At 44.6% G+C, this 26,632-nt stretch overlaps 1 protein-coding gene and 1 long non-coding RNA gene across 2 annotated transcripts in view; both read right to left on the bottom strand.

Moving 5' to 3' along the window:
* The window catches only part of LOC309370296, a 232,310-nt gene that overhangs the window by 180,016 nt on the left and 25,662 nt on the right, over positions 1-26,632 (bottom strand). The window lies entirely within an intron of this gene.
* On the bottom strand, positions 14,834-26,487 carry TMEM72 (transmembrane protein 72; the record flags this gene model as incomplete). Its single annotated transcript, XM_081911880.1, has 5 exons — positions 25,852-26,487; positions 19,171-19,237; positions 17,705-17,776; positions 17,400-17,539; positions 14,834-15,234 (listed from the first exon to the last, which is right to left on the bottom strand). Exons 1-5 carry the CDS (start codon positions 26,045-26,047, stop codon positions 14,834-14,836), a joined length of 876 nt encoding a protein of 291 aa, XP_081768006.1. The 5' UTR covers positions 26,048-26,487.

Here is a 26,632-nt window from a genome sequence, read left to right as displayed (position 1 = left end):
GTGTTCCATTGCACCAGAAGCGGGTTAGTCCTGCTGGCCACATGACCCGGAAAGCTGTCTGTGGACAAACGCCGGCTCCCTCAGCCTAAAAGCAAGAAGAGTGCCGCACCACATACAGTGCTACTTCAGGTTAAGAACTTAATTCATTCTGGAGGTCCATTCTTAACCTGAAACTGTTCTTAACCTGAAGCACCACTTTAGCTAATGGGACCTCCTGTTGCTGCCGCGCCGCCAGAGCACAATTTCTGTTCTCATCCTGAAGCAAAGTTCTTACCTGAGGTACTATTTCTGGGTTAGCGGAGTCTGTAACCTGAAGCGTATGTAACCTGAAGCGTATGTAACCCGAGGTACCACTGTAGTCGCCTTTGATTGGACTTAACCGTCCAGGGGTCTGTTACCTTTTTACCTACTCCAAAGTAAAGACAGCACTCATGGAATTTGGGAATCCTCTTTGCAAATCCGGGACTTTCCACTTAACTCAAAAATTCAAAGAACTTGACAATTCTCCAGATATTTAAAATGTCTATAATGAGTCAGACGTCTATTCTGTTTAAACCAGAATTGTCTACTTTTGTCAGCAGCAACTACCAGAAAGCTAACAACAGCCATCTGTTTTGCTTTACGTTAGCACACCTTTAAGAAATGGATAAACTTCCCTATATTTCGCACTTTGCCATCTATATTTACCCTTAGATAGGGCTCTTGAAGTGGGCAGCCATCTACAGAAGCCAATGTCCTAATAAACGTGTAAGATTTTAAAGTACTGCAAGACTCTCTTGTTGGTTTTGCAACAACAGGATAGCCTTCTGTGGCTCCCCAGGGCAGGCGCCAAACTAGTGGATTCAAGTTACAAGAAAGTGAATTCTAACTAAACATTTGGAAACACTTCCTGATGGCACAAATTGTTTGACAGTGGAGCAGACTTCCTCAGAAGGTGGTGGGCTTCCATCATTAGATGTTTTTAAACAGATTCCGGGTGGCCAGTGATCAGGAGTGCCTAGCAAGGCGTTAGAAGCGGTGACCTTGAAGGCCCCTTCTAACTACAGTTCTCTTACTGCCCCTTTGGTGGGTGTAAAACACCTCTCTCTTTTTTCAGTCCTCCCAGCGCAGCCCAATGATTAATAGGCATGGCTGTGTAGTGCCCCTGGGGCAGCTGCAACAATGTTTATTGTGCAATTTCTCTCTGTTGTTTTTGCGCAGAATTTACGACTGGGTATTTCTCTTTTACCACGCTTTAAAAAACACACACACACACAAACAAACAAAAACTCAAAATTCCTCCGTCTGGTCAGTCACGGAGAGAAATTGCGAGGAGAGGCCAAGGATCATGCGAGAGGAACCCAGAAGACTCCAAACTGGAACCTGTTTTCTTAACACGAATGTAAATCATGGAGAGTCAGTTTGAGAAACAAAGCTGCTAGCTAAACAGGGTGGCTCTTTATAGAGGAGCAGGGCAGGCCGATGCTATCATGTTTTGAGGCATTTGGTCTGTAGCAGGCGCAAGGAAACTATAGCCTTGAAACTCTTGACGAACTATAAATCTCCTGAGCCCCAGCCAACATGGCCCATGGTTAGGGATTGTGGGAGTTGTAACAACAACGGCAGGGCCACAGGTCCCCCACCCCAATTTATATTTATGACCGAGAGTTTCCTCCCTTCGCTATCTCTCCCCCTCCCCACATCCACAATGTTTACAATAAGAGATCTCGATGCTAAGATACCAAGACCTCAGATAGAACCTCAACCGTGATCTGTCTGCTGGCTGATCTCTATAAAGGATTTGCCAGACTGTGAAACCGCACAACAAATATTTCCGAGTCGTTTTGTGGTTTCGGAATCGTTTTGTGGCTTCGGCAACGATGCTTTGCAGCACACTATGCCTCTTTATGGTCAAGCATCCTGAAGCTGAATGTAACACCAAACACCTTTCTTGAACAAATTGGCAGTACCAATTTAGATTACATTACGCTCCAACATTATTATTTTTTTAAAAAATAATTTTTATTGAATGATTTTATGTTACAAAAAGCAATACAGCCATACTACCACTAAATATAATTAAGGAATAAAAATTACATACATCGATATTTAGCTTGTTATTTGTTATTTACCATCTTATTTCCTCACAAACATTGCATACAACAACACACATATGTGCAGACACCCACACCCGCACACCCGCACACAAAATGATAATAGTGAAAGTAAATATTTTTCCCCTTTTATCTTCCAAAATCTTTTCTTCAATTTTGACTTCCTGTCAACTCCCTTTGCATATATTTTATCTTACATTTGAATGTACACAAAACAATAAACCTTTCCATGTAATTTTTCTAATACATTCTGAAAACATAATAAATCCTTAATTGTTGTCCACCTCCTTTTAGTTCCTTTGTCACTCGAATGCTAGCACGGAGTCAAAACTATTATTGTATTTGTGAACATATCTTCTATAACCATCCCATTTTTCCGCAAATTTTTGCTTTGAGTTTCCTCTGAGTTTACTAGTCAGTTGAGCCGTCTCCACAAATTCCTGTAATGTGATTTGCCAATTTGTTATTGGAATAACATTATGCTCCAACGTTAACTTGGAATGAGGGTTGTGGGGGCTTTTGGGTGTGTTTTTTTTTCATTTTAAAAAACCTGACAACGAAATTTGTTACAGAAGTAAAAATAAAATAAAAAACAAAGTAGCATTTTATTTGGAGGTTTAATCAGAAAAGGCCAGGACTTTTTTTTTCAACCAGAACTCACTGGGACTCTGTTCCAGCACCTCTCAGGTGGGCGCCATTGCCATTATAAGAGAACAAGGTGATTTTTGGAAAACACTGGAAAAATCGTTGGATCGATGTGAATGATTTTTTTTGACTAGGGAAAGGCTAAGGTATTGTTTGCTAATTAGTGAGTCAGAGTACTGCTTTGTTTGTTACTGGAGTATTGTTAATGTTGTTCATTACTATTTATATAGCAGGTACTGTATTGTATATTTTTCTTTGCTGTAAGTTGCTTGGACAGAGACGTGGGTGGCGCTGTGGGTTAAACCACAGAGCCTAGGACTTGCCGATCAGAAGGTTGATGGTTCGAATCCCCACAACGGGGTGAGCTCCCATTGCTCGGTCCCCGCTCCTGCCAACCTAGCAGTGCGAAAGCACGTCAAAGTGTAGGTAGGTAAATAGGTACTGCTCTGGCAGGAAGGTAAACGGCGTTTCCGTGCGCTGCTCTGGTTCACCAGAAGCGGCTTAGTCATGCTGGCCACATGACCCGGAAGCTGTACTCCAGCTCCCTTGGCCAATAAAGCGAGATGAGCGCCGCAACCCCAGAGTCGGTCACGACTGGACCTAATGGTCAGGGGTCCCTTTACTTTACCTTAAGTTGCTTGGACAAGACCTTTGGGTGACAAGCGACAACAACACTGGAAGAGGGCTTCTGTGGTGTGTTTAGAGATGGCCAGAGGTGTACCTACATTTGTATGGGGAAGTGATGGGAGAACAACCTTGCTGCTAGGAATGGGGCAGGATTTCTTTGGTTTGCATTTTAACTTACCAGTTTTGCACATCTCAAGAGTATGCAAACTTGAAGTCACAGCTTCCCTTCAAAACTTGCGCGGCTCTCAGTTTTGCAATGCAGATGTCTATCAGCAAAATTGTCCGCAAAATGTGCACGTTAGTGATAATAAAGTACAAAAATGCATTCCATTAAGGGGAAATTAGGAACAATAGAAATTGCCTTATACAGTGGTACCTCGGGTTAAGAACTTTGCTTCAGGATGAGAACAGAAATCATGCTCTGGCAGTGCAGCGGCAGCAGGAGGCCCATTAGCTAAAGTGGTGCTTCAGGTTAAGAACAGTTCGGACCTCCCGAACAAACTAAGTACTTAACCCAAGGTACCACTGTACTGAGTCAGACCAATGGTCCATCTAGCTATTGTCTCCTCTGTCTGGTAGTAGCTTTCCAGCTTTTCCACACACACACACACCCACTATATATATATATACTGTATGTATACTATCTATCTCTATCTATAGTTTTTATTAGATTTTTCTAATTTACATTTCAAAATATTCATTTAAACAACCTTAAATCAACGACTTCCCTTCTTCTCTTTCTGTGCTTCATTTGGCATACCATACGTCCCTGCATAAATGAACCAAACCATTCAGTAATCCATTGTTTGCACGGTTTCAGGCAGGAAGTCTTCCCCAGACACACCTGGGGATGCCTGACCACTGAGCTATGGCCTTTTCCCATCGCTTGGAAAATAGCACACACTAGGTAATCTTGCATTGAAAAATGTGTATGTCATGAGAAACATGCATGAAAGGGCATGCAAATTTCCAGGGTATCTTTTTTTAAAAAAAACCCAACAATGAATCAAAAGAATTGGATTAACTAGGGGGGGAGAATACCTGAAAAAACCTGAAATTTATCCCTCTCCGCCTGTGGCAACAGGGAAAACTGCAAAAAAAGAAAAAAATGTCCCTTTTAATTTTATTATTTTTTAACCCGACTAGAAATGCGCACTCACAGAGGGCGTCATGCAGCAAACAAGGGCAATGCATTATGAGCCAAATGCATTATGAGAGCATTTAAGGTGGGGCTTGCCGATCGGAAGGTCGGCGGTTCAAATCCCCATGACGGGGTGAGCTTCCGTTGCTCGGTCCCTGCTCCTGCCAACCTAGCAGTTCAAAAGCACGTCAAAGTGCAAGTAGATAAATAGGTACCGCTCCAGCGGGAAGGTAAACGGCATTTCCGTACGCTGCTCTGGTTCGCCAGAAGCAGCTTGGTCATGCTGGCCACATGACCCAGAAGCTATATGTTGGCTCCCTCGGCCAGTAATGCAAGATGAGTGCCACAACCCCAGAGTCGTCCGTGACTGGACCTAACAGTCAGGGGTCCCTTTACCTTTACCTAAGGTGTCAGTTGAAGCAATTCCAAGCCAGGTGGGAATCAAGGGACGCTTCTCTCTAGATGTGGAGAAAAGAAAGCTTATAACCTCCTTCCCTGCACATCAGGATCCCAATTCAGATCACATCCACACGTACTGAGCCTCCTGGGCTTTCCAATCGGATGGTTGGCGGTTTGAATCCCCGCAACGGGGTGAGCTCCCGTTGCTCTGTCCCAGCTCCTGCCAACCTAGCAGTTCAAAAGCACACCAGTGCAAGTAGATAAATAGTTACCGCTCCAGCAGGAAGGTAAACGGCATTTCCATGCACTCTGGTTTCCGTCACAATGTCCCGTTCAGCGGTTCAGTCATACTGGCCACATGACCCGGAAGCTGTCTGTGGACAAACGCCGGCTCCCTTGGCCTGAAGCAAGATGAGCACCGCAACCCCAGAGTCATTCGTGACTGGACTTAACCATCCAGGGGCCCTTTACCTTTTTACCTTACTAAGAGCTGCATGTAGATTAACTGCTATAAATGCTACAAAAACGAGTCCTTTGGACCTAAAATGGAAACAAGGCAAATTAACATAGGCGCAGCTGTGGGTGAAAATATATTTTTTAAAATAGCAGTTTTAAAAACTGACTAGATATGTGCTTGCATTCAGACATTGTGTGCAGTGGGAGTCTCCAAGTAATCGTTAAAAATATATATAATTAAATTCTCTCTCTCTCTCTCTCTCTCTCTCTCTCTCTCTCTCTCTCTCTCTCTCACACACACACACACACACACACACATATATATATTCCAAAAATAGTGTGATCTCAAAATCCATTAAGCAGAAGAGAGAATTTATTTTGCTCATCAGCACTAACAATATTATGTAAGTTGCCATCAGTGAGGAACGGCCCACTCTAATTTTGCATTTTCAGCTTTTTGAAATAAAAGGACCAGGCTCCAGTATTGTGCTTTGGATTTACAAAACAAAAGAGCATTCTCGGGACATCTTCACAGTTTCTAATCTGTGCCAGTGGTCTTAAATACTCTTGTCCCCTTGCTTAGAAAATTAGAAGTGTCTGGCAAGATCAATCTGATAGCCATCTATTCTGGAATTCTTTGAAAGAATCCCAGCAACCAGCAGGCACTAATTGTTGCAGCAAAAAAATAAAAAAATGGCCTGTAGATTGCATTCTACACTATTCATCATTTAAGCTTTTAATTATTTCACCATTATTCATCTTTTAAAAACCCTTCTTTGGGGGCATGCTGCCATCCCAAAGGGGCTTGCAATACTTATGAAAATACAATTGCCCCAAATATTTGCTGTTGTTTTGAAAACAGCAGTGATGAGGCCATACGTATCTCCCTCGGGAGAGAGTGGAGTTTTTTCTTACGCACACAAAATCTTGCACCTTTAGCACAGAGTGCGTTATAAGTCAGGCCTAGCGCATTAACTCTGTGTGATCCCCTTAAATGCAACCCAAACTTTTCTCTCCATCCTTTAAACTGTGTACACATCGTATGTTTATTCCAGCTCTGATGTGCTCCCGTTGCTGGGTGTCTGAAGCTGAATAGGCATGACCTTAAGGGACACGGGTGGCGCTGTGGGTTAAACCACAGAGCCTAGGACTTGCTGATCAGAAGGTTCATAGAATCATAGAGTTGGAAGAGACCACAAGGGCCATCAAGTCCAACCCCCTGCCAAGCAGGAAACACCATCAGAGCACTCCTGACATATGGTTGTCAAAGAAGGAGACTCCACCACACTCCTTGGCAGCAAATTCCACTGTCAAACAGCTCTTACTGTCAGGAAGTTCTTCCTAATGTTTAGGTGGAATCTTCTTTCTTGTAGTTTGGAACCATTGCTCCGTGTCCGCTTCTCTGGAGCAGCAGAAAACAACCTTTCTCCCTCCTCTATGTGACATCCTTTTATATATTTGAACATGGCTATCATATCACGCCTTAACCTCCTCTTCTCCAGGCTAAACATGCCCAGCTCCCTTAGCCGTTCCTCATAAGGCATCGTTTCCAGGCCTTTGACCATTTTGGTTGCCCTCCTCTGGACACGTTCCAGTTTGTCAGTGTCCTTCTTGAACTGTGGTGCCCAGAACTGGACACAGTACTCCAGGTGAGGTCTGACCAGAGCAGAATACAGTGGCACTATTACTTCCCTTGATCTAGATGCTATACTCCTATTGATGCATCCCAGAATTGCATTGGCTTTTTTAGCTGCCGCGTCACACTGTTGGCTCATGTCAAGTTTGTGGTCAACCAAGACTCCTAGATCCTTTTCACATGTACTGCTCTCAAGCCAGGTGTCACCCATCTTGTATTTGTGCCTCTCATTTTTTTTTGCCCAAGTGCAATACTTTACATTTCTCCCTGTTAAAATTCATCTTGTTTGTTGGTGGTTCGAATCCCCACGAGGGGGTGAGCTCCCGTTGCTCGGTCCCTGCTCCTGCCAACCTAGCAGTTCGAAAGCATGAAAGTGCAAGTAGATAAATAGGTACCGCTCCGGCGGGAAGATAAACGATGTTTCCGTGCGCTGCTCTGGTTCGCCAGAAGCAGCTTAGTCATGCTGGCCACATGACCCAGAAGCTGTACGCCGGCTCCCTCGGCCAGTAAAGCGAGATGAGCGCCGCAACCCCAGAGTCGTCCGCGACTGGACCTAATGGTCAGGGGTCCTTAGCACATTAACTCTGTGTGATCCCCTTAAATACAACCCAAACATTTCTCTCCATCCTTTAAACTGTGTACACATCATATGTTTATTCCAGCTCCGATGTGCTCCCATCGCTGGGTGTCTGAAGCTGAATAAGCATGACCTTAGCCACAACCCATATGCATCCTGTGGTTTCTTGAGAAATCTCAGTTTGGTGTGTTTCCCCCTCAAAACAGCTTCGTAGAACAGGAGTTAGGGAAACAAATCAGGTGACTCACATCAGGTGAAGGCCTCTCCACCCCCTCTCTGGTGCATACAACGCACTGCAAACATGACTTGAAACACCCCTGCTCAGCTGGTTAGAGCGTGGTGCTCATAACGCTAAGGTTGCAGGTTTGATTTCCCCCACGGGACAGCTGTATATTCCTGTATATTCCCTTCCGACTCTGCAATTCTATGATTCCAATGTGCACATAATCTTAGACTAGAAGAACCCTTGGACAGGCTTGCGTCAGAAGCCAGTTTGCTTTATTATTATTATTTGAAATAATTTTCATTTGATTTTTACAAATATAGGGTTAGAAAACTACAAAATACGTACATATCCATATTTAGAGATTTCTCCAAATCAGTGCCGGATTTATGCATAAGCTAAACAAGCTATAGCTTTGGGCTCCACTCTCTTGGGGGCCCCTCAAAAAATTAAATGATACGATAATCTTCATTGTCATTGCCCCATACAGAACAACGAAATTGAAACAATCTACATCAGACATTCAAAAACCCGGATGTACTTTGATAAAATACATATTTTTTTATGTGCAAATGGCTTTAGATACCTATTAGGTCCATAAATTACCATTCAGCATATATTCAACACAAAAAAGCGACAATTTGTTGTTGACAAAGGACAGCTGGATAAATAAAGGGCCCCATTACCTTAGGGCCTTATTAAACCTAAATCCGGCCCTGCTCCAAATCTCTGGACATCCCACTTTCCCCTCCATCGGTCCTATAGTCAACCTTTTCAACCGGATATTATTACATAATCCATATTTTATGTCTCTCCATGTTGTCCACAGTAGTTGCTACATTACAAGTGTTATTGCAATCCTGCTAATGTTTTCATTTGCTTACAGTGGTCTCCTAGATCATTCCCCCCATTCTTTATTCAAGTTTTGGTCTTCTTGGTTCCTGAACTTTCCGGTCAGTTTTGCCATTTTGACGCAATCCAACAGCTTAGTTTGCCATTCCTCTCTAGTAGGGACTTTGGCTTCTTCCCTTCTCTGGGCTAGTAACATCCATGCGGATTTTATGTTGCATACATAAAAAGTATTTTCTGCTCCTTCAGAATACCGGTACCTACAATTACTAATAAAAAATCTTCTGGTTTTTAAACAAAATTTATTTTAAACATCTTTTTCAATCCATTATATATCATTTCCCACTTTCAAAGGTCCTCGCCAGTGGTCTGGCCTTGGAACCATGATGCTTACAACATGGCACAGTTTTTGAGAATACTACAAATAGCGGCAAAAAATATTGTTCCTAAAAACAAGTCATGCATGTACTTTGAAGCAAAAAAAAAAGTCTTTAGTACGCCATGGAGACTTCCATCAACTTTCAGGTGTTCTCCTGAGCCGAGTTTCTTTGGATAAATACAACTAGGTTTGGAATGAGTTTACACAGAATATATTAGGTTATTGAAAAGTATATGTGTATTAGGATAATAAGGGGGGCTGAGACTTTCAGGTGCTATCTGTATGGGCAGTTAAATCACCTGGTTCATACCTGCAGACAGGGATGGATTTAGGTTTGATGAAGCCCTAAGCTACTGAAGGTAAAAAGGTAAAGGTACCCCTGCCCGTACGGGCCAGTCTTGACAGACTCTAGGGTTGTGCGCTCATCTCACTCTAGAGGCCGGGAGCCAGCGCTGTCCGCAGACACTTCCGGGTCATGTGGCCAGCATGACAAGCTGCATCTGGCGAGCCAGCGCAGCACACGGAATGCCGTTTACCTTCCCGCTAGTAAGCGGTCCATATTTATCTACTTGCACCCGGGGGTGCTTTCAAACTGCTAGGTTGGCAGGCGCTGGGACCGAGCGACGGGGGCGCACCCCGCCGCGGGGATTCGAACCGCCGACCTTTCAATTGGCAAGTCCTAGGCACTGAGGCTTTTACCCACAGCGCCACCCGCGTCTCATTACCTGAAGGTAATGGGGCCCTTTATATGTCCAGCTGTCTTTTGTCAACAACAAAATGTTTTTTTGTGTTGAATATATGCTATATGGTAATTTATGGACCTAATAGGTATGTAAAGCCATTTGCACATAACAAAATATGTATTTTATCAAAGTAATTGTTGAACTGTGATATTTTAGGGAGCAGGCTTACATCATAGGAGCCTACACAACACAAAACACTGTTGCTGTATGTACCGTAGGTTTTATTTGTTTTTTATCTTATATTTTGGAAATGTCCAGGTTTTTTCCTTTAAATTTTTTTGGGGGGGCCAAGAGAGTGGGGCCCTAAGTTATAGCTTGCTTAGCTTATATGTAAATCTGGCACTGCCTGCAGACATCTCCTAGCAAACTTTCTGCCACACCACCCAGAATATTCAAGCTTTCCAAGTTTCTCGGCTTCCCTCCCCTCATTCCGTCCATTAGCCTCCCTAGGAAGAAACCAGAGGTCTGCAAAGCACAATTGCCCTCAGTTGAGGCTGTGTGTTGCAGCTGCCTTGATCTCCGGCCTGAATTCAGCCTGCGGGTACTTTGAAAGGCCAACCAGAAAGAACAGGCGAGGGTGCCATTACAGAGCACCGAATACTCGGGGAAGCAAAATGCCTCAGATTCATTTTTATGAGAAAAATGAGAGCATTATCTCGGCCGCCTAAGTGGTTAGCAAGGGGTCCTCTTCACTGGTGGCATTTTTATCACCAAGAATCTGTCACAAGAGCGCCTGAACTAAAATTGTCTATCAAAAACTTCACTCTTGTGGTTTATCACCACAGCAGCTACTCTCTTTGGGTTTTAGTAAATCGGGTCCTCCCTTAAAGAGGGCACATATTGTGGTGAGACCTGGAAACCGACACCCTGTGTTGTGGGTGGGTACATTTGGTCAGCCACAACACCCGATTGGTAGGTCCCTCGTAGCTGGGTGCAATCTGGCCAATGTGACGCAGTCCAAATGGATTGAGGGACCTATATATACCCATGCACGTGACCCAGAGCTTCCTCTTTCGGTGATTACATTCAGAACACCTGCCCACCTTTCCCTAATTTTAGAGATTTGCGCTTGACCTTGCTATGCCGTCGTGTGTCATCTGTCATTGGGACAGGGGCAAGGCAGGAATTTCCCCCACTGGGCTGATTGGCTGTTGCCATTTGGGTTTCACCTGCCACATAGCAAATCGTCACAACTTGTAAGGTTGTGGATAGGCTCTGGTTCAGGTGATAGGGATGGGAGAACGCTCTCGCCATCCCTATGTGAAGGGTATTCTGTTAAAGGAATCCAGGGACTCGATGGTTTGGTCAACCCCTGAGAGGGGGTTGTGCCCGTGCCTGAGTCCAGGGGGACATTTGGGTGGCAGAGATAGCCAGTTCCCGGCTTTCCGCTTATCCAGGTGTTCACCCTTGGCTGACCTATGCTGGTGCCCTGGGTCAGCGCTACCTGCATGGCAGGGAGCTAGTCAAACCAGAGCCTATGCAACCACTCACTTTCTGTAATTAATAAAGTTGCGGCCTAAATTCTGCCAAAAACCAAAACCAAAATTTGAGACAGGTGTGAATTTATTTAGGGGGAAGGTCTCTGGGTCTGAACACACAAAGCAAATAGTCTAATTTGTCAGCGCCGAAATGATATCGAGCATCAGAACAACTTGGCCACAATAAGGAAATTTTGCCCATGGTATGACTATTTTCCACCTTCCCATTTTGACTCTCTGGCACCTTATCTGCATAACCTAGCAATTCTAAAATACAGATGTGCTTTTACTCTCGCAAAATTGAATGTATTGCCCTCGGCTGTACTTGAGGGGCGATTCCAACAGATTCCACATGAAAAACGCTTATGTACTTGTGGAGATGGGAGTCCCGAATTGGTGGCGCATGCCCTTCTGGCTTGCACTCTTTATAAAGACTTGAGGAGCAAGATTATCACCCCTCTTTTATTGTCCATTCCGGGTCGCCCAACCATTCCGGGTCGCCACAGTGTCCTTTCTCTTGGCAGATCAAGATGGCAGATCAAGGTGACAGCAAAGGTTGCAAGGTTTTTAGCTGGGGCAATCAGAATATGATCTACCATTTGACTATGGATTCAAAACCCTAAAATGTATTTTATATATTTGACTTTTTAGTTCTATTCTTTGTATATCGTATTGTTGTTTTATTTCTATGGCCGATGGCTGACGCAAATAAAGATTCATTCATTCATTCTGTCGGCCAAAGCGAAGCAACCTAACAGATCACCACTGCAATCGGTTCTTATGGGAATCTATTGCCATCTTCTGCCCAGAAAAGAAACTGTCTTACATCTGCGACCAAACCAAGCATTTGTCCAAGGTAGATCTGAGTGTATTTTGCATCTGCTTGCAAAAGTGTTTGGGTTATTTTTGTTTCTGGATGATATTATAGGGTGTGTGTTTTTGGTATGCAAAAAGCCCTTTGCATATCTCATATTACTCATTCTCTGAACTGTTTGACACTCGTTTCCATTCCACAGGCAAAACAAAGGTTGCAAAGGGGTGCTTTCCGTATGAGAAATCCATAACTCAGGTTCATTGCTCTAGGCTACCATGAAACAGTTCAAGCAACAGACTGCAGAGGGGTGACATTTTCCTGCCTCCGCTCTCTCAGATTACTGCAAAAGGGAGGGGAAACTATACATGGTTCTTTAGCCACATTTGGCCACACGGGCTTAACTACAACCACTTTTTGGTGTATATAAAATGGCTTTGTCAGGAGGACAGCTCAAACAATCTTAGAGTTGGAAGGGACCCAACAGGATTGCCTTCAGACAGCTCGAGGGTCGGATAACTCCATACCCTCCAACATTTCTCCAATGAAAACAGGGAAGTCCTAAGGAAAGGCAGGACATTCCGGGATCAAATCAGAAACCGGGACGGCTTCTCCAAATCAGGGACGTGCCTGGAAAATAAGGTGACTTGGAGGGTCTGTAAATACTGGTGGGTGATGCCCTGGTCCTCAGTCTTTGTAGGCTATTTTTCCTTTCCTCTCATCTGACTCTGCTCTGTGAGTCTAGTTACACACCCTCCAACATTTCTGCGATGAAAATAGGGACGTCCTATTCCATGATAATAATAATAATTTTATTATTTGTACCCTGCCCATCTGACTGGGTGGCTTCCAACATATATAAAAACATAATAAAACATTAAACATTAAAAAGCTTCCCACTACAGGACTGCCTTCAGATGTCTTCTAAAGGTTGTATAGTTGTATTGTTACTTATCTCCTTGGCTCGGGGGTCACATAACTCCATACCCCTCCAACATTTCTCCGATGAAAATAGGGACGTCCTAAGGAAATAGGGACGTCCTATGGAAAAGTGGGACATTTCAGGATCAAATCAGATTTACAGTCTCTGGAAAACAGGGATACTTGGAAGTCTTTTGCTACCTGTTTTTTTTTACTGCTGGCTGAGCATAGTCAAAGGGAGCAAGGTAGAGACAACTTTAGGCCCAAAATAACCTGGTGGGCTATGAGGTTTATTATTTCCCTCCTTCCTTTAGGAATTATTATTATTATTATTATTATTATTATTATTATTATTATTATTTTATTCAAAATTAAAACAAAACATATTATCCAGAAACATATCATCCTTATTTCCCCCCTTTTTTCCTCCCTCCCCCTCCCTCCCCCCACAGAACCCCGCACCCCCCGACTTCCCTCAGTTCCAGTCTTTGATTTCTCTAAAAATGCTGTTTTCTGCATGTTACACAGTTGTATAGGTCCTCAAACTATTTAAGTAATAATTATCAATGAAAAGTTTGTGAATGTTTATTCAAAACCAGCCAAGGAGTCCAGTTCGCTTTGTTGCATCTTCAAATACTTTGTAAAGGGTTCCCATTCATCTTTAAAGTCACAGTTATCCTTGTCCCGTAGCTTGTATGTCAGTTTTGCCAGTTCTACATAGTCCATCAATTTTTCTTGCCATGATTCTTTAGTTGGGGTTTCTTCAGTCTTGCAGCCGTTGTCGCATACATGAAGATGTTTTTCATCCTTTAGGAATTCTTACGACATCTCTGAAGAAAAATTGGGAAGGGGAGTTTTTGCTACCCCTCTGGGGCCTTGGAAGCCACAATGCTCAATTAAACCATGTTTATGTATGTCAGATTCTAGACAATTCATGGAGGGACACCGTCACAAAATATGAGCTGTTGCCTGGTCTATGTCCCTCTCAGTCACTGTGTTCCTGTGTTCACTGTTTTCTGCAACATAGTCCTGGCTCCATTCCACAGACTGGACACTGTGAAGTCTTATGGTAGTAACCAAATACAGTGGTACCTCGGGTTACATACGCTTCAGGTTACACACTCCGCTAACCCAGAAATAGTGCTTCAGGTTAAGAACTTTGCTTCAGGATAAGAACAGAAATCGGGCTCCGGCGGCGCAGCAGCAGCAGCAGGAGGCCCCATTAGCTAAAGTGGTGCTTCAGGTTAAGAACAGTTTCAGGTTAAGAACAGACCTTGGGAACGAACTAAGTACGTAACCTGAGGTACCACTGTAGCTAACAACAAGGAAGCAACAACAACAAACCAGGCAAATCCCTTCTTCAATAAAAGTAGAGAAGAATGGACTCGGGAGAACAGGATGGGGATGACTGGGGAATTCATCCCTGTCCACCAACTTCAACCAACAAAAGTTCTTGGCTGCTGTCATTGTCCGAAACCAGGGGTCAGCAACCTTTTTCAGCCATGGGCTGGTCCACCATCCCTCAGACCATGTGGTGGGCCAGACTATATTGGGGGTGGGGGGGGGGAATGAACGGATTCCTATGCCCCACAAATAACCCAGAGGTGCATTTTAAATAAAAGCACACATTCTACTCATGTAAAAACACGCTGATTCCCGGACTGTCCGTGGGCCAGACTGAGAAGGCGATCGGGTCGCATCCGGCCCACAGGCCTTAGGTTGCCTACCCCTGGCCTAAACCAAAGCTGGGAGGTTTATTCTACAAGTTGCCTCCAGGTGTCTCTGCAGCAAACACTAGAATCATAGAGAAGCAGAAAGAGCCCGTTCTTGCTGTTGCTGTCTCCGCTGTAGGCTGTCACAACTGGGGCGGAAGGATGGGAGCCATGTCAGATGTGGTTTCCTCAGCCAAGCTCTCCTGGTCTTCTGGGCTTTCTTTGACAGAAAGAATGATGTTCACCACCTTCTCTTCAAAGTGCACCTGCCTCCTTGCGGGCGGCGGCGAGCTCGAAGAGGCCTCGACGGTGTCCAGTTTCTTGCAGCTTTTGAAGAAGCTCCTCAGAAACCCAAGAAGGGAGTTGCGTTGCCCTTGAGGTGCTCCCCTGGGGAAGGTGTAGGTTTGCTCGGTGTCGCCTGCATCCGTCATAGCTACAGCTGCGCTTTGGGAATCCGTGTATTGCTCTTCCCCAGGTGCTCTCGTTTCTTTCTGTTGCTTACTGAGCAGGAAGTACGTGAAGCCGGTGACCACCAGCATCGTGCCTGGAGAGAGTAAGGAAAGAGACAGAGATAGAGGTCTAGGGGTCTTGGTGGACCTCAAGCTGAACATGAGCCAACAGTGTGAGGAGAAAAAAGCTAATGCTATTCTAGGCTTCATCAGTCCAGATCAAGGGAAATAATGGTACCACTCTGTTCTGCCTTGGTCAAATCACACCTGGAATCCTGTGTCCAGTTTTGAGCACCACAGTTTAAGAAGGATGTTGACAAGCTGGAACGTGTGGAGACGAGGACAACTAAGATGATCAAGGGTCTGGAAACCAAGCCTTATGAGGAATGGTTGAAGGAGCTGGGAATGTTTATCTTGTAAAAGAGGAGATTTCTGCAATCCATCAATGACAGATAGCCATCCAACCTCTGCTTTAAAACCTCCAAGGAAGGGGAGTCCACAGTGTCCCAAGGGAGACTGTTGCACTGTCAAACAGCTCTTACTGTCAGAAAGTTTTTCCTGATGTTTAGTAAGAATCTCCTTTTCTGGGGGAATTTCTTGCATATGTGGTGGACTTGCTCCAAGATTAAAGCCTTTTGGGATACCATATATAATGAATTGAAAAAGATATTTAAGTATAATTTCAGCAAAAAAAAAACAGAGGCTTTCCTGTTGGGTGTGGGGTTAATTGAGGAAATTCAAATGAAAGATGTAAATTTGTTCATGTATGCAACAACGGCTGCAATAATACTCCTGGCCCAGAAATGGAAGCATCAAGAACTCCCCACATTGGAAGACTGGCAAGTAAAGATGGTCGAATATGTGGAGCTGGCGAAGCTGACGGGGAAGATTCGGAATCGCCGTGATGATTTGTTTCAAAAGGACTGGGGCAAATTTATACTCTATATGAAAGAAAATACGTTTGTAGGTTGAATACGTTTGTAGGTTTAAGTTGAAATGTTTGGTAATGGGAAATTAAGGAGCTGATTTACTTATAAGTAGGTGATTGTTAAAAGATTGATTTAAGGTAAAAAAGTGAATTTAGGAATGTGGAGAAATTGGTAATGAGATATGGAAGTCTGTTAGAGGGAAAGAAGGAGGTCAATGTTTTATTTAAGCAATGTTTTAAGTCATGAATTATTATTTTTTTATTCTTTGATACTGAAATGTAATAAAACATGGAAAACTTAATAAAAATTAAATTTTAAAAAAAGAATCTCCTGTATCCTGAAGCCATTGATTCAAGTCCGACCCTCCAGAGAAAACAAGCTTGCTCCATCTTCCATGTGACAGCCCTTGAGATATTTGAAGATGGCTATCATATCTCCTCTTTTCCAGGCTAAACAATCCCAGTTCCTACTAGTATACCACACCATACTCAAACCAGTACAGTACACTATATCATAGCTTATATGGCATGGAAGTTAAGACAGCTGCTTTCATTCATCAGCTTGCAACATCCATGCTTTTCAGTGAATCCTTTATGTTAAATTGTGAGTGAACATATCAGACGACACAGCGATTCCTCAAACAGCTCTTGTTTATTCACAGGCCAGAACAGAACTGAACTGAAGGGCTCAGTCAGCCTGCTTATATAGAGCTCCAGTACAATGTTACTGTAACAACTTTCTAAAACTATCCAATCACTGAATGTCACTTTTGATCTCTTATTTGCATAGCTATCTGCTGGCCCAGGGTGAGAACTTCAGTACGTAACACTTTACAGTGGTGCCTCACAAGACGAAATTAATCCGTTCCGTGAGGCTCTTCGTATAGCGGTTTTTTCGTCTTGCGAAGCAAGCCCATTGACAGCTTAGCGGATTAGCACTATTAGCGGTTTAGTGGCTTTTAGCGATCAGCTGTTAAGCGGCTTATCAGCGGATCAGCTGTTAAGCGGCTTATCAGCGGATCAGCTGATAAGCGGCTTAGCGGCTTAGGAAAAGGGGGGCAAAGGGGGGGGAACCCGCAGGAACTCGCAAGACATTTTTGTCTTGCGAAGCAAGCCCATAGAGAAATTCGTTTTGCGAAGCGCCTCCAAAACGGAAAACCCTTTCGTCTAGCGGGTTTTCCGTCTTGCAAGGCGTTCATCTTGCGGGGCACCACTGTATACTGCTTTTTTGAATCCTAAAATATTTTTTTTATTACAGCTACTGTTTACTGTATTTGCAAAAAATAAAAATAAACTCCCCATTCTACTGGTTATTCCCAGTCACCCTCTCACCTGGGATAGTGACGTGCCAAACTATGACAGGGTGCAAGAAGCAGGCTACTGAGAGCAAAACATACATCAGGAACTTCTGGAAGGCCCCCCGACGTCTGGCGTGCTTCCAACAAGTGTGCATCCCAGATCCCGTCTTGGGGCTGCAGTGGAAGTAGAAGGATGAGAAGCTGGCTAAAGCAAAACATCAGTCACCCTCAAGGTGAACTCTCAAAAAGAACTCAGAGTCCAGCTCAACCCAGAAGTGCTTCCCCAAGCTGAATTGTAGGAGGGAAGGAGGGTTGGGGGAAGGAACGGAGCACACTCACGTGCAGCAAGCAGTCAAGAGCAGGCCTGCAAAGTATGCTCCTTCGCACAGGGACACGGCTATCCCTGAAACACTGAAGAACAAGAAATCGTTAACAGGCGAGGAACAAAGAGCAAATGGCAACTCCCCCGCAGCGCTCAGTAATAATAATAATAATAGTAGTAGTGATAATAATAATAATATTTTTTTTATTTATACCCCGCCCTCCCCAGCCAAGGCCAGGCTCAAGGCGGCTAACAAGCAATAATAAAAACAAGTTGAATGAATACAACTTAAAAACAAGATTAAAATATTGAAACATTAAAATATTAAAATGCAGCCTCATCATAGGAGGAGAAAGAAAAAAGAAAGAGGGGGAGGGAATCAAATTGGCTCCAAGCCAAAGGCCAGGCGGAACAACTCTGTCTTACAGGCCCTGTGGAAATAAATCAGATCCTGCAGGGCCCTGGTCTCATGGCCGGAGCCAGTGTTGAAAAGGCCCTGGCTCTGGTTGAAGCCAATCTAACTTCCTTAGGGCCCGGGACCACTAGGGTGTTGCTATTTAAGGACCTTGAGGCTCTCCGTGGAGCATACCGGGAGAGGCGGTCCCGTAGGTACGAGGGTCCTAGGCCATGGACAGGGGAGCATGCAGTGCTGTGCAGTGAAACTTTTCATAGAGGAACAGCTTGCAAAGGTAATTTGGGAGAGCGATGTCCTGATGTTGTGTGTGCGAGCATCACGCCTCCCTCCCTAAGTTGGGCAGAAGCTTCCCAGGCTTTGGGAAGGAGGCTCCAGGCCCCTGACAGGATGCTGAAGCCCTGTTGCCTCCTCCTCTAAGGACCCTTGACATGACCATAGTGCAATATTCGGCATCCTGTTGTCAGGCTTCAGGGAATCGCCTTCCTCCCCCATGGCAGTTAACAAAAGATAAAACGAAAGGAATGTCTTACCAGTTAGAATCTTTAATAATCACAGTGAGAGAACAAAGAAATGGCGGTGCTCCCAATTAAGGGTTACTCCCCTCCTCCATCCCTATTAATCTACGTCACTCCCACGTCTTGTAACCTGAGCTTGAACCCTCTGCGCTTTCTGTTCTAACACTTTCGGAGCTCTCCGTGTTCTTGGAGAAGGGGAAGAGACTGTCCAGAGACTGTGAATCTGTTAACTCTCTCTCTTCTAGTGTAGCTTCTGCTGACGGTTCCCCATCCAGTACTCCCCAGCTTCTGCCTTCTGAACTATGCCCCTCTGCAAACCAGTGTTCCAAATCTATACTGCCCTCCTGTTCCTGGGAAGAAGCAGGAGCAGGGGGAGGGGGTGGCTCCCACCATTCCTCCTCAGTGCAGCCTGCTCAGCACGGTCCCTGACATCTGTATGTGGTGTATGAAGTCAGGCCCAGGTTTGCAGAAGTCCTTACATTGACCAGGCCAACTTATTTAGGTGCTCTCTCAAATCCACGTTATTTCCCCCCAATCAGACAGCCATACTCACAGCAAATAGACAGCCAGGCTCTTGAACTGACCCAGGAGCAGAGTGTCTGTGCCAACGCCAATGAGCACTGAAACAAAACACAGATAAGAAGAAGAAATAACACTTGGGATCTGGGGGCATTGGGAGTCATTTCCCACTGTTGTGCAATGCCCTCCGAGATAAACAACTCCAGGGGTCAGCCCCCCCCCCCAGAGGGGCAGCCAATCCTGCCTTTCCAGTGGTGGTTTCCAGCAAAATCTTGCGGAGCACGTACAGTATAACCCCACAATATTTCAGTGAGCTCTCAAGATTTTAGCAAGATTTTTTTGGCATGCATGAGATCTTGTGAATCAGGGATCTTCGACCCAGGAACGACTACTAATCCAGAATGCGGCAGCTAGACTGGTGACTGGGAGTGGCCACCGAGACCGTATAACATATCCTGAAAGACCTACATTGGCTCCCAGTACGTTTCCAAGCACAATTCAAAGTGTTGGTGCTGACCTTTAAAGCCCTAAACAGCCTCAGCCCAGTATACCTGAAGGAGCATCTCTATGTCCATCATTGAGCCTGGACACTGAGGTCCAGCGCCAAGGTCCTTCTGGCAGTTACCTCACTGCAAGAAGCAGGGTTATAGGGAACCAGGCAGTGGGCCTTCTCGGTGGTGGCGCCCATCCTGTGGAACGCCCTCCCATCAGATGTCAGCCCATGATATCATGTGCTGTTTTCACCATCCTCTGTAAAGACTTTCTGTCCGTGGCTGTCAAGCCAACGTACCACACTGTGATACAATATGAGAGGACACTCTCTATGGTGGACCAGTAGAAGGAGGTCATCAATTGTTGTTTAACATCGTTCTTTCGAAAGACCAGAGGAAATGGAGTCTCTGTTGGTCCTTCCTAACCACCTGAGTTATATTGTTTTTCCAAGTGAGGTCTTCACTAAGGTAAACTCCCAGGAATTTAAAGGAAGAGACTCTCTCCGCACGCACACACACCCCCCCCCCCGATATACAATGGGACTAGTTCCCCTCTCTTCCTCCAAAAGTCCAACACCATCTACTTTGTCTTGCTAATATTTAGATGCAAGTTATTCTCTAGACACCATGTAGATACTTTTTGAACCTCCCCCCTTACGCTGATTCATCTCCACCTGTAATTAGACCCATTATGGTAGTATCATCAGCAAACTTAATAATTACAGTGGATGGATCAGATAAAATACAGTCATATGTATACAATGAGTAAAGGTAGGGACTCAGCACACATCCCTGTGGGGTGCCAGTGCTGAGCTTCAGGGAGGTAGATGTAACAGGCCCAATCCTCACTGTTTGTGTCCGATCCCTCAGAAAGTCTTTAATCCAGTCACAGATGGTAGAAGAAAGGTCTAGTTCCATCAGCTTTTTGATAAGAATGTCCAGAAGGATGTTCCGGTAAAGGATAGGGCTATCCACTGGGCTGTATCAACAAAAACCTGGTAATAGGACTACTCTCATTTCTGCCTTGGTCACACCACACCTGGAATACTGCGTCCAATTCTGGGCACCACAGTTTAAGAAGGGTGTTAACAAGCTGAGATGTGTACAGAGGAGGGCAACCAAGATGATCAAGGGTCTGGAAACCAAGCCTTATGAAGAATGGTTGAGGGAGATGGGTATGTTTATCCATGGGTGTTTAGAGGGTACTGAGAGGAGATATGATCATAAAAGGTAAAGGTACCCCTGACAATTAGGTCCAGTCGTGACCAACTCTGGGGTTGTGGCGCTCACCTCGCTTTATTGGCCGAGGGAGCCAGTGTACAGCTTCCGGGTTATGTGGCCAGCATGACTAAGCTGCTTCTGGCGAACCAGAGCAGCGCACGGAAACGCCGTTTACCTTCCCGCCAGAGTGGTACCTATTTATCTACTTGCACTTGGACGTGTTTCCGAACTGCTAGGTTGGCAGGAGCTGGGACCAAGCAACGGGAGCTCACCCCGTTGCGGGGATTCGAACCGCTGACCTTCTGATTGGCAAGTGCTAGGCTCTGTGGTTTAACCCACAGCACCACCCGCGTCCCGGATATCATAGACATCTTCAAATATCTTTTAAGGGCTGTGACATTGAAGATGGAGCAAGCTTGTTTTCTCCTGGTCTGGAGCGTAGGACCTAAACTAATGGCTTCAAGTTACAAGAAGGAGATTGCAACTAAACATGGGGAAGAACTTTCTGACAGTAAGAGCTGTTAGGCAATGGAATGGCCTCTCTCAGGAGGTCGTGGACTCTCCTTCCTTGGAGGTTTTTAAGCAGAGGTTGGATGGCCATCTGTCATGGATGATTTAGTCCAGGTTCCTGCATTGTAGGATCCCTTGGGGTCCCTTCCAATTCTATGATTCTATGATTAGGCTTCAAACCCAAATTGCCATTTGCTTTGATTGTGCGTTGAAGAGCAGGTTTCGTCAGGGGAAAACAGCGGGACAAGAGGAAGTCTGGAGAAGCCCAGATAGAGAGAGAATACCAAGCGTGTATGTCCATGAATGGCAGTAACTACAGCATTCATGCGACCGAAAAGGCTCAGAGGAATTAGGCGCTGTAATGAGCTTTGGCTTGGGTAGACCAGGTTCAGAAGGAAAGCATTAGCCCTTCCCAGGGATCTGAATTGTGATGCCTGGAACATTCCATTCTGATCTCCTTTCCTTTCATTCAGTGTTTAATCCCTAAACCAAGACTGGTCTCAACTAGCCATACAGTGAAACGGCTCCGTGTGTTGGTGAGAGAAACCGGCACATTCCAATTACTCAGCAAGCCAAAGCGGGAATGAATCACACATTATAGGGCAGAAACATTTGCTAGTTTGTGTACCGTGGCAAATGCCAGTGTAAAGATGGCTTCCTTTTCTCGTGTCTGCAAATTTGCAGCGGATATGCACTAAGGAACAATAGCTAATTATGCATGTGATTCCATTTGTTTTCACAAAGATACCCCTCCAGAGGGGAATCCTACTTTAAATGAAATTTATATGCAGAATTTGGCGCTTCCAACCCTATCAAGTTTGCCTAAATGAGTCCATCTCTCGCATTGAGTGCCTGCTTATGTCTGAGCTACTAGTTTGTGGTCAAATAAAGTTGTTGTTTTTCCTTAAACAGTCCAACTAATGATATGCAAAATATTACACATAATATATGTATAATATATACAAATGAGTCAATATTTTTGCAGCATAACTGCGTAAGTGGTGTGGGTTTTTTTACACTTATGTGCACTGGTTACTTTAGGAAACCAGGAGTATTTAATACATAAAAATTCTGCATGTAGTCATGCATATAATGTGATAACCTTTCATATTTTCAGCGGAACTGGTGAGAGGAAAATGGGAACCTGAAAGATTCTGTTGGATAAACTCCACACAGTGCTGGATTTACGTATAAGCTAAACAAGCTATAGTTTAGAGCTCCAATCTCTTGGGGGCCCCCAAAAAAATCTAAAGGAAAAATTTGGGTGTATATTTCCAAAATATAAGATAAAAAACAAATAAAATAAAACCTACATACAGCAACAGTGTTTTCTGTGGTGTAGGCTCCTATGATGTAAGTCATGGGCCCCGCCTGCTAGCCTGCTCCCTAAAATATCACAGTTCAACAATTACTTTGATAAAATACATATTTTGTTATGTGCAGATGGCTTGAGATACCTATTACAGTGGTACCTCAGGTTAAGTACTTAATTCGTTCCGGAGGTCCGTTCTTAACCTGAAACTGTTCTTAACCTGAAGCACCACTTTGGCTAATGGGGCCTCCTGCTGCTGCCGCGCCGCCAGAGCACTATTTCTGTTCTCATCCTGAAGCAAAGTTCTTAACCCAAGGTACTATTTCTGGGTTAGCAGAGTCTGTAACCTGAAGCGTATGTAACCTGAAGCGTATGTAACCCAAGGTACCACTGTAGGTCCATAAATTATCATATAGCATATATGATGCCCTAAACTTCTGAAGGTATTGGGGCCCTTTATATGTCCAGCTATCCTTTGTCAACAACAAATTGTTGGTGTTTTTTTGTGTTGCATATATGCTATATGGTAATTTATGGACCTAATGCGTATCTACAGCCATTTGCACATGCAGAATGTAGGTACCCTATATATAGAAATGAGCAAACCAGTGATATTTTAGGGAACAGGCTAGCAGGCAGGGCCCATCACTTACATCATAGGAGCCCACACAACACAAGACACTGTTGCTGTATGTAGGTTTTATTTTATTTGTTTTTTATCTTATATTTTGGAAATGTACATCCAGATTTTTTTCCTTTATTTTTTGGGGGGGGCCCCCAAGAGAGGGGGGCCCTAAGCTATAGCTTGTTTAGCTTATACGTAAATGCGGCACTGTCTTCATAGCATATAAATGTCTGCATGAACTAGCAGTAACTGCAGTGTTTCTGCAGGAGGCCCTCCCAACACGACTGTGTGAGCTCATCTCATTGAGGTGGAGATGCTGGTGACTGAATCTGCTTAGCTTATACCTGCATGGCACAAGATTTAGGTGCTCTCCTATGGAATCTTTCCTATTGCTAACAAATCTCCATGTCCGGTGACAACACTTTTGAGCTGGAAAACTACAGACCAATTTAACGAACTGCAGTTGACATACTTGCATGGCTTACATCTATTCAGCTTTGCCGAATGCTTTCTTGTTCGTTTGTTTTAAATAATACTGCTGCAAGGATACAATTCAAGATTCCACTCATTGCTATTATTTGAGCAAGAGGGGGGGGGAATTTACCCTGTTAGATAGCGACCTAGTAATGACTCCAGTGATCTGAAAGTATTTGCCACACGGTGCAATCCTTTCCCCGATTTGTGGTTGCTGGGCAGGCAAGATCAGCCCTGTGCTGCCCAAGGCATTTTGCTGCCTGAGGCAAAGCAATGCAGGACACTCCCACCAAGTCTAGTTCCAGGGTACCAAGTTGTTTTGGCACCTGAGGCAGAAAAATCCTACAAGCATCTTTGAAGATGGCTATCCTCTGAATTCTTCATACAGACCCCCCAGCCTGTCCTCCTGTACAAGAGTCTCATATCTGTCTGCTTAATAGCATGCAGTGCTTTTGGGGGGGGTACACAGGGGTACGCATAGCCCTAAACATTTTGGGAATCTATGTTTGGCCTCATTGAGAGGCAGTGTATCAATATGAGTAGGAAAATGAGAGTAACCCTAAACATATTTTTTTTAAGGCAAAAAGCACTGATTGCATGTTTAAAAAGGTAAAGGACCCCTGAAAGTTAAGTCCAGTCACAAACGGCTCTGGGGTTATGGCACTCATCTCGCTTTACTGGCCAAGGGAGCCAACGTTTGTCCGCAGACAGTTTCTCCGGGTCATGTGGCCAGCATGACTAAGCCGCTTCTGGCGAAAGCGGAGCAGCACACAGAAACGCTGTTTACCTTCCTGCCAGGGTGGTACCTATTTATCTACTTGCACTTTTGACGTGCTTTCGAACTGCTAGGTTGGCAGGAGCTGGGACCGAGCAACAGGAGCTCACCCCGTCACGGGGATTCGAACTGCCGACCTTCCAATCAGCAAGTCCAAGGCTCAGTGGTTTATACCACAGCACCACCCGCATCCCGATTGTATGTTATGTGTACATAATTCCTTACATCAGGAGAGAACGATGGAAGAAAGCATCTACCCTGGTACAGTACTGAAGAACAGAGGTGCTGTTAAGCTAAAATAAAAAATTAAAAAATTGTAGAGGTTGCATGGCTATCTTTCAGGGATTCTTTAGCTGTGATTCCTGCATTACAGGAGACTCAACTAAAGGACCCTTGGTGTCCCTTTCAATTTTACAATTCTGTGATTCTATAACCTCGACCAGGAAAGAACAGGCGCAGATAGTTGGAGACCAGCCAGGTTGTCATGTTCCTGCCCACTCAGTCAGCTTGAAACAGCGCAACAACTTTCTGCAAAAGTTGTTGTTCTTAAGGATGCTTCGCCACCTCTGCCAACATTCACCTTTGCTTTGAAAGCAGATTGGTTTCTCCCTCCTCCCCTCAACCACCCATGAATTCACCGCAGAGAGTTACCAGCAAAAACCTCAGGGCAGTGCTAGTTAAAAGATGGGCGTCTTGTCAGGTCTTCAAAACTCAGACAACTAATCTAGTTCATCCTTGAACACCTCCGTCGCCCTCACCTGGGGCAGGTTCTCGTACTGCATTTTGTGAAACCCATATAAACTGGGGTTGGCAAGGGAATCCAAGTCAGATCACATTTTAATCAACCACAAGCAAAAACCAGGAGGAACAAAGTGGTGAATTCCATTTGGGAATTCACGTTAACTGAGAAATTGAGACAAAGGATACATTTGGCCAGGGGTAAAAAAGAGGGAAGAGAAACAGATAATCGGCAGATTAATGGCCTTTCATCATGTACACCAATAATAAAGATGCTGTTAAACCGGTGCCATTGGTCTTTAAACATACAGCATATGGATTATGCCGTTTAAATTCTATTTGTTCAAAGGGGACGGACTCTCAGGAAAAGAACAGTGGATCTATATGTACGCTGCCCAAATTTATTGCTTATAGGTTTACTTTAATTCATTTTGTAATCTTGGGAAGGTTTCTGGTGTCAAAAGCAGTATGCCTGTATAAGAAAATAAAGTAAGAACGAATTTCAAAAACCAGAGTGGCATCCATGTCAGAAACGCAGGGCAGAAAATCACACCAACAGTGCTGCTTACCTGCTCCAGTGGAGATTCCCAAAAGTCGGCAGGTATATTCCAGAGTATTCCAAAAAGCTGCTTGCTTCATGTTGGCCGGGCAAGAAGCGCTTTGAGCTTTTGGAAAATCTTGAGACAGACCTGGGCTCTGACTTCCTGCACTGAGATGGAGTGAGCCTGGAGTCAGCGATCTCCGCCCTTCCCAAAGGAACATCATTCCAATGTGCTATACACAAAAAAGACCCCAAACAACACACCCTTTTTCCATGGAGAAGCAGTTAGCGCTGGTCCTGGCGGGACTGGGCTGTCCTTCTGGTGCTGCCATTGTCCTGCATCCCTTAGTGGGACAATTAATGATTACCAGGCAGAGCAGGAATCAGCCAGTGCCTGAGGGCCACTCTCCCCTTGCTTCATGTCGGCGCATACTGAAGGCGAGCAAAAGTCTTGCTCTTGCACATTTGATGCAGATTAGTTGCCATGGGGCTTAAGGCTTTGCTAGCTGCTTTTCAGAGCACTCCAGCTCACTCCGAAGAGACCACGAGGGGTGCAATAGTTCTCACCTGAACAGCAGACCTGTCCAAAATGAGATGCTACTTCGCTAAGTATCCGAAAACTCACAGGGTTCTTCGTGTTTCCTTTTACGAGACACTCCTCGTCCACATTACAGCCATTTAGAGTGCTTCCCCTTTGGAGAAAACATTGAATTATTTATTCCCATTAAAAGCCAACGCACGCCTTATAATCAAGGAAATTCTTTTCCAGCTGCAGCACATTTATCTGCAGTAAGCTGCCGAAGTCTAGG

The sequence above is a fragment of the Podarcis melisellensis genome (assembly GCF_964234715.1).
Source record: "Podarcis melisellensis genome assembly, chromosome: 5".
NCBI classification, from domain to species: domain Eukaryota; kingdom Metazoa; phylum Chordata; class Lepidosauria; order Squamata; family Lacertidae; genus Podarcis; species Podarcis melisellensis.
This window is presented reverse-complemented; position numbering and strand designations above follow the sequence as displayed.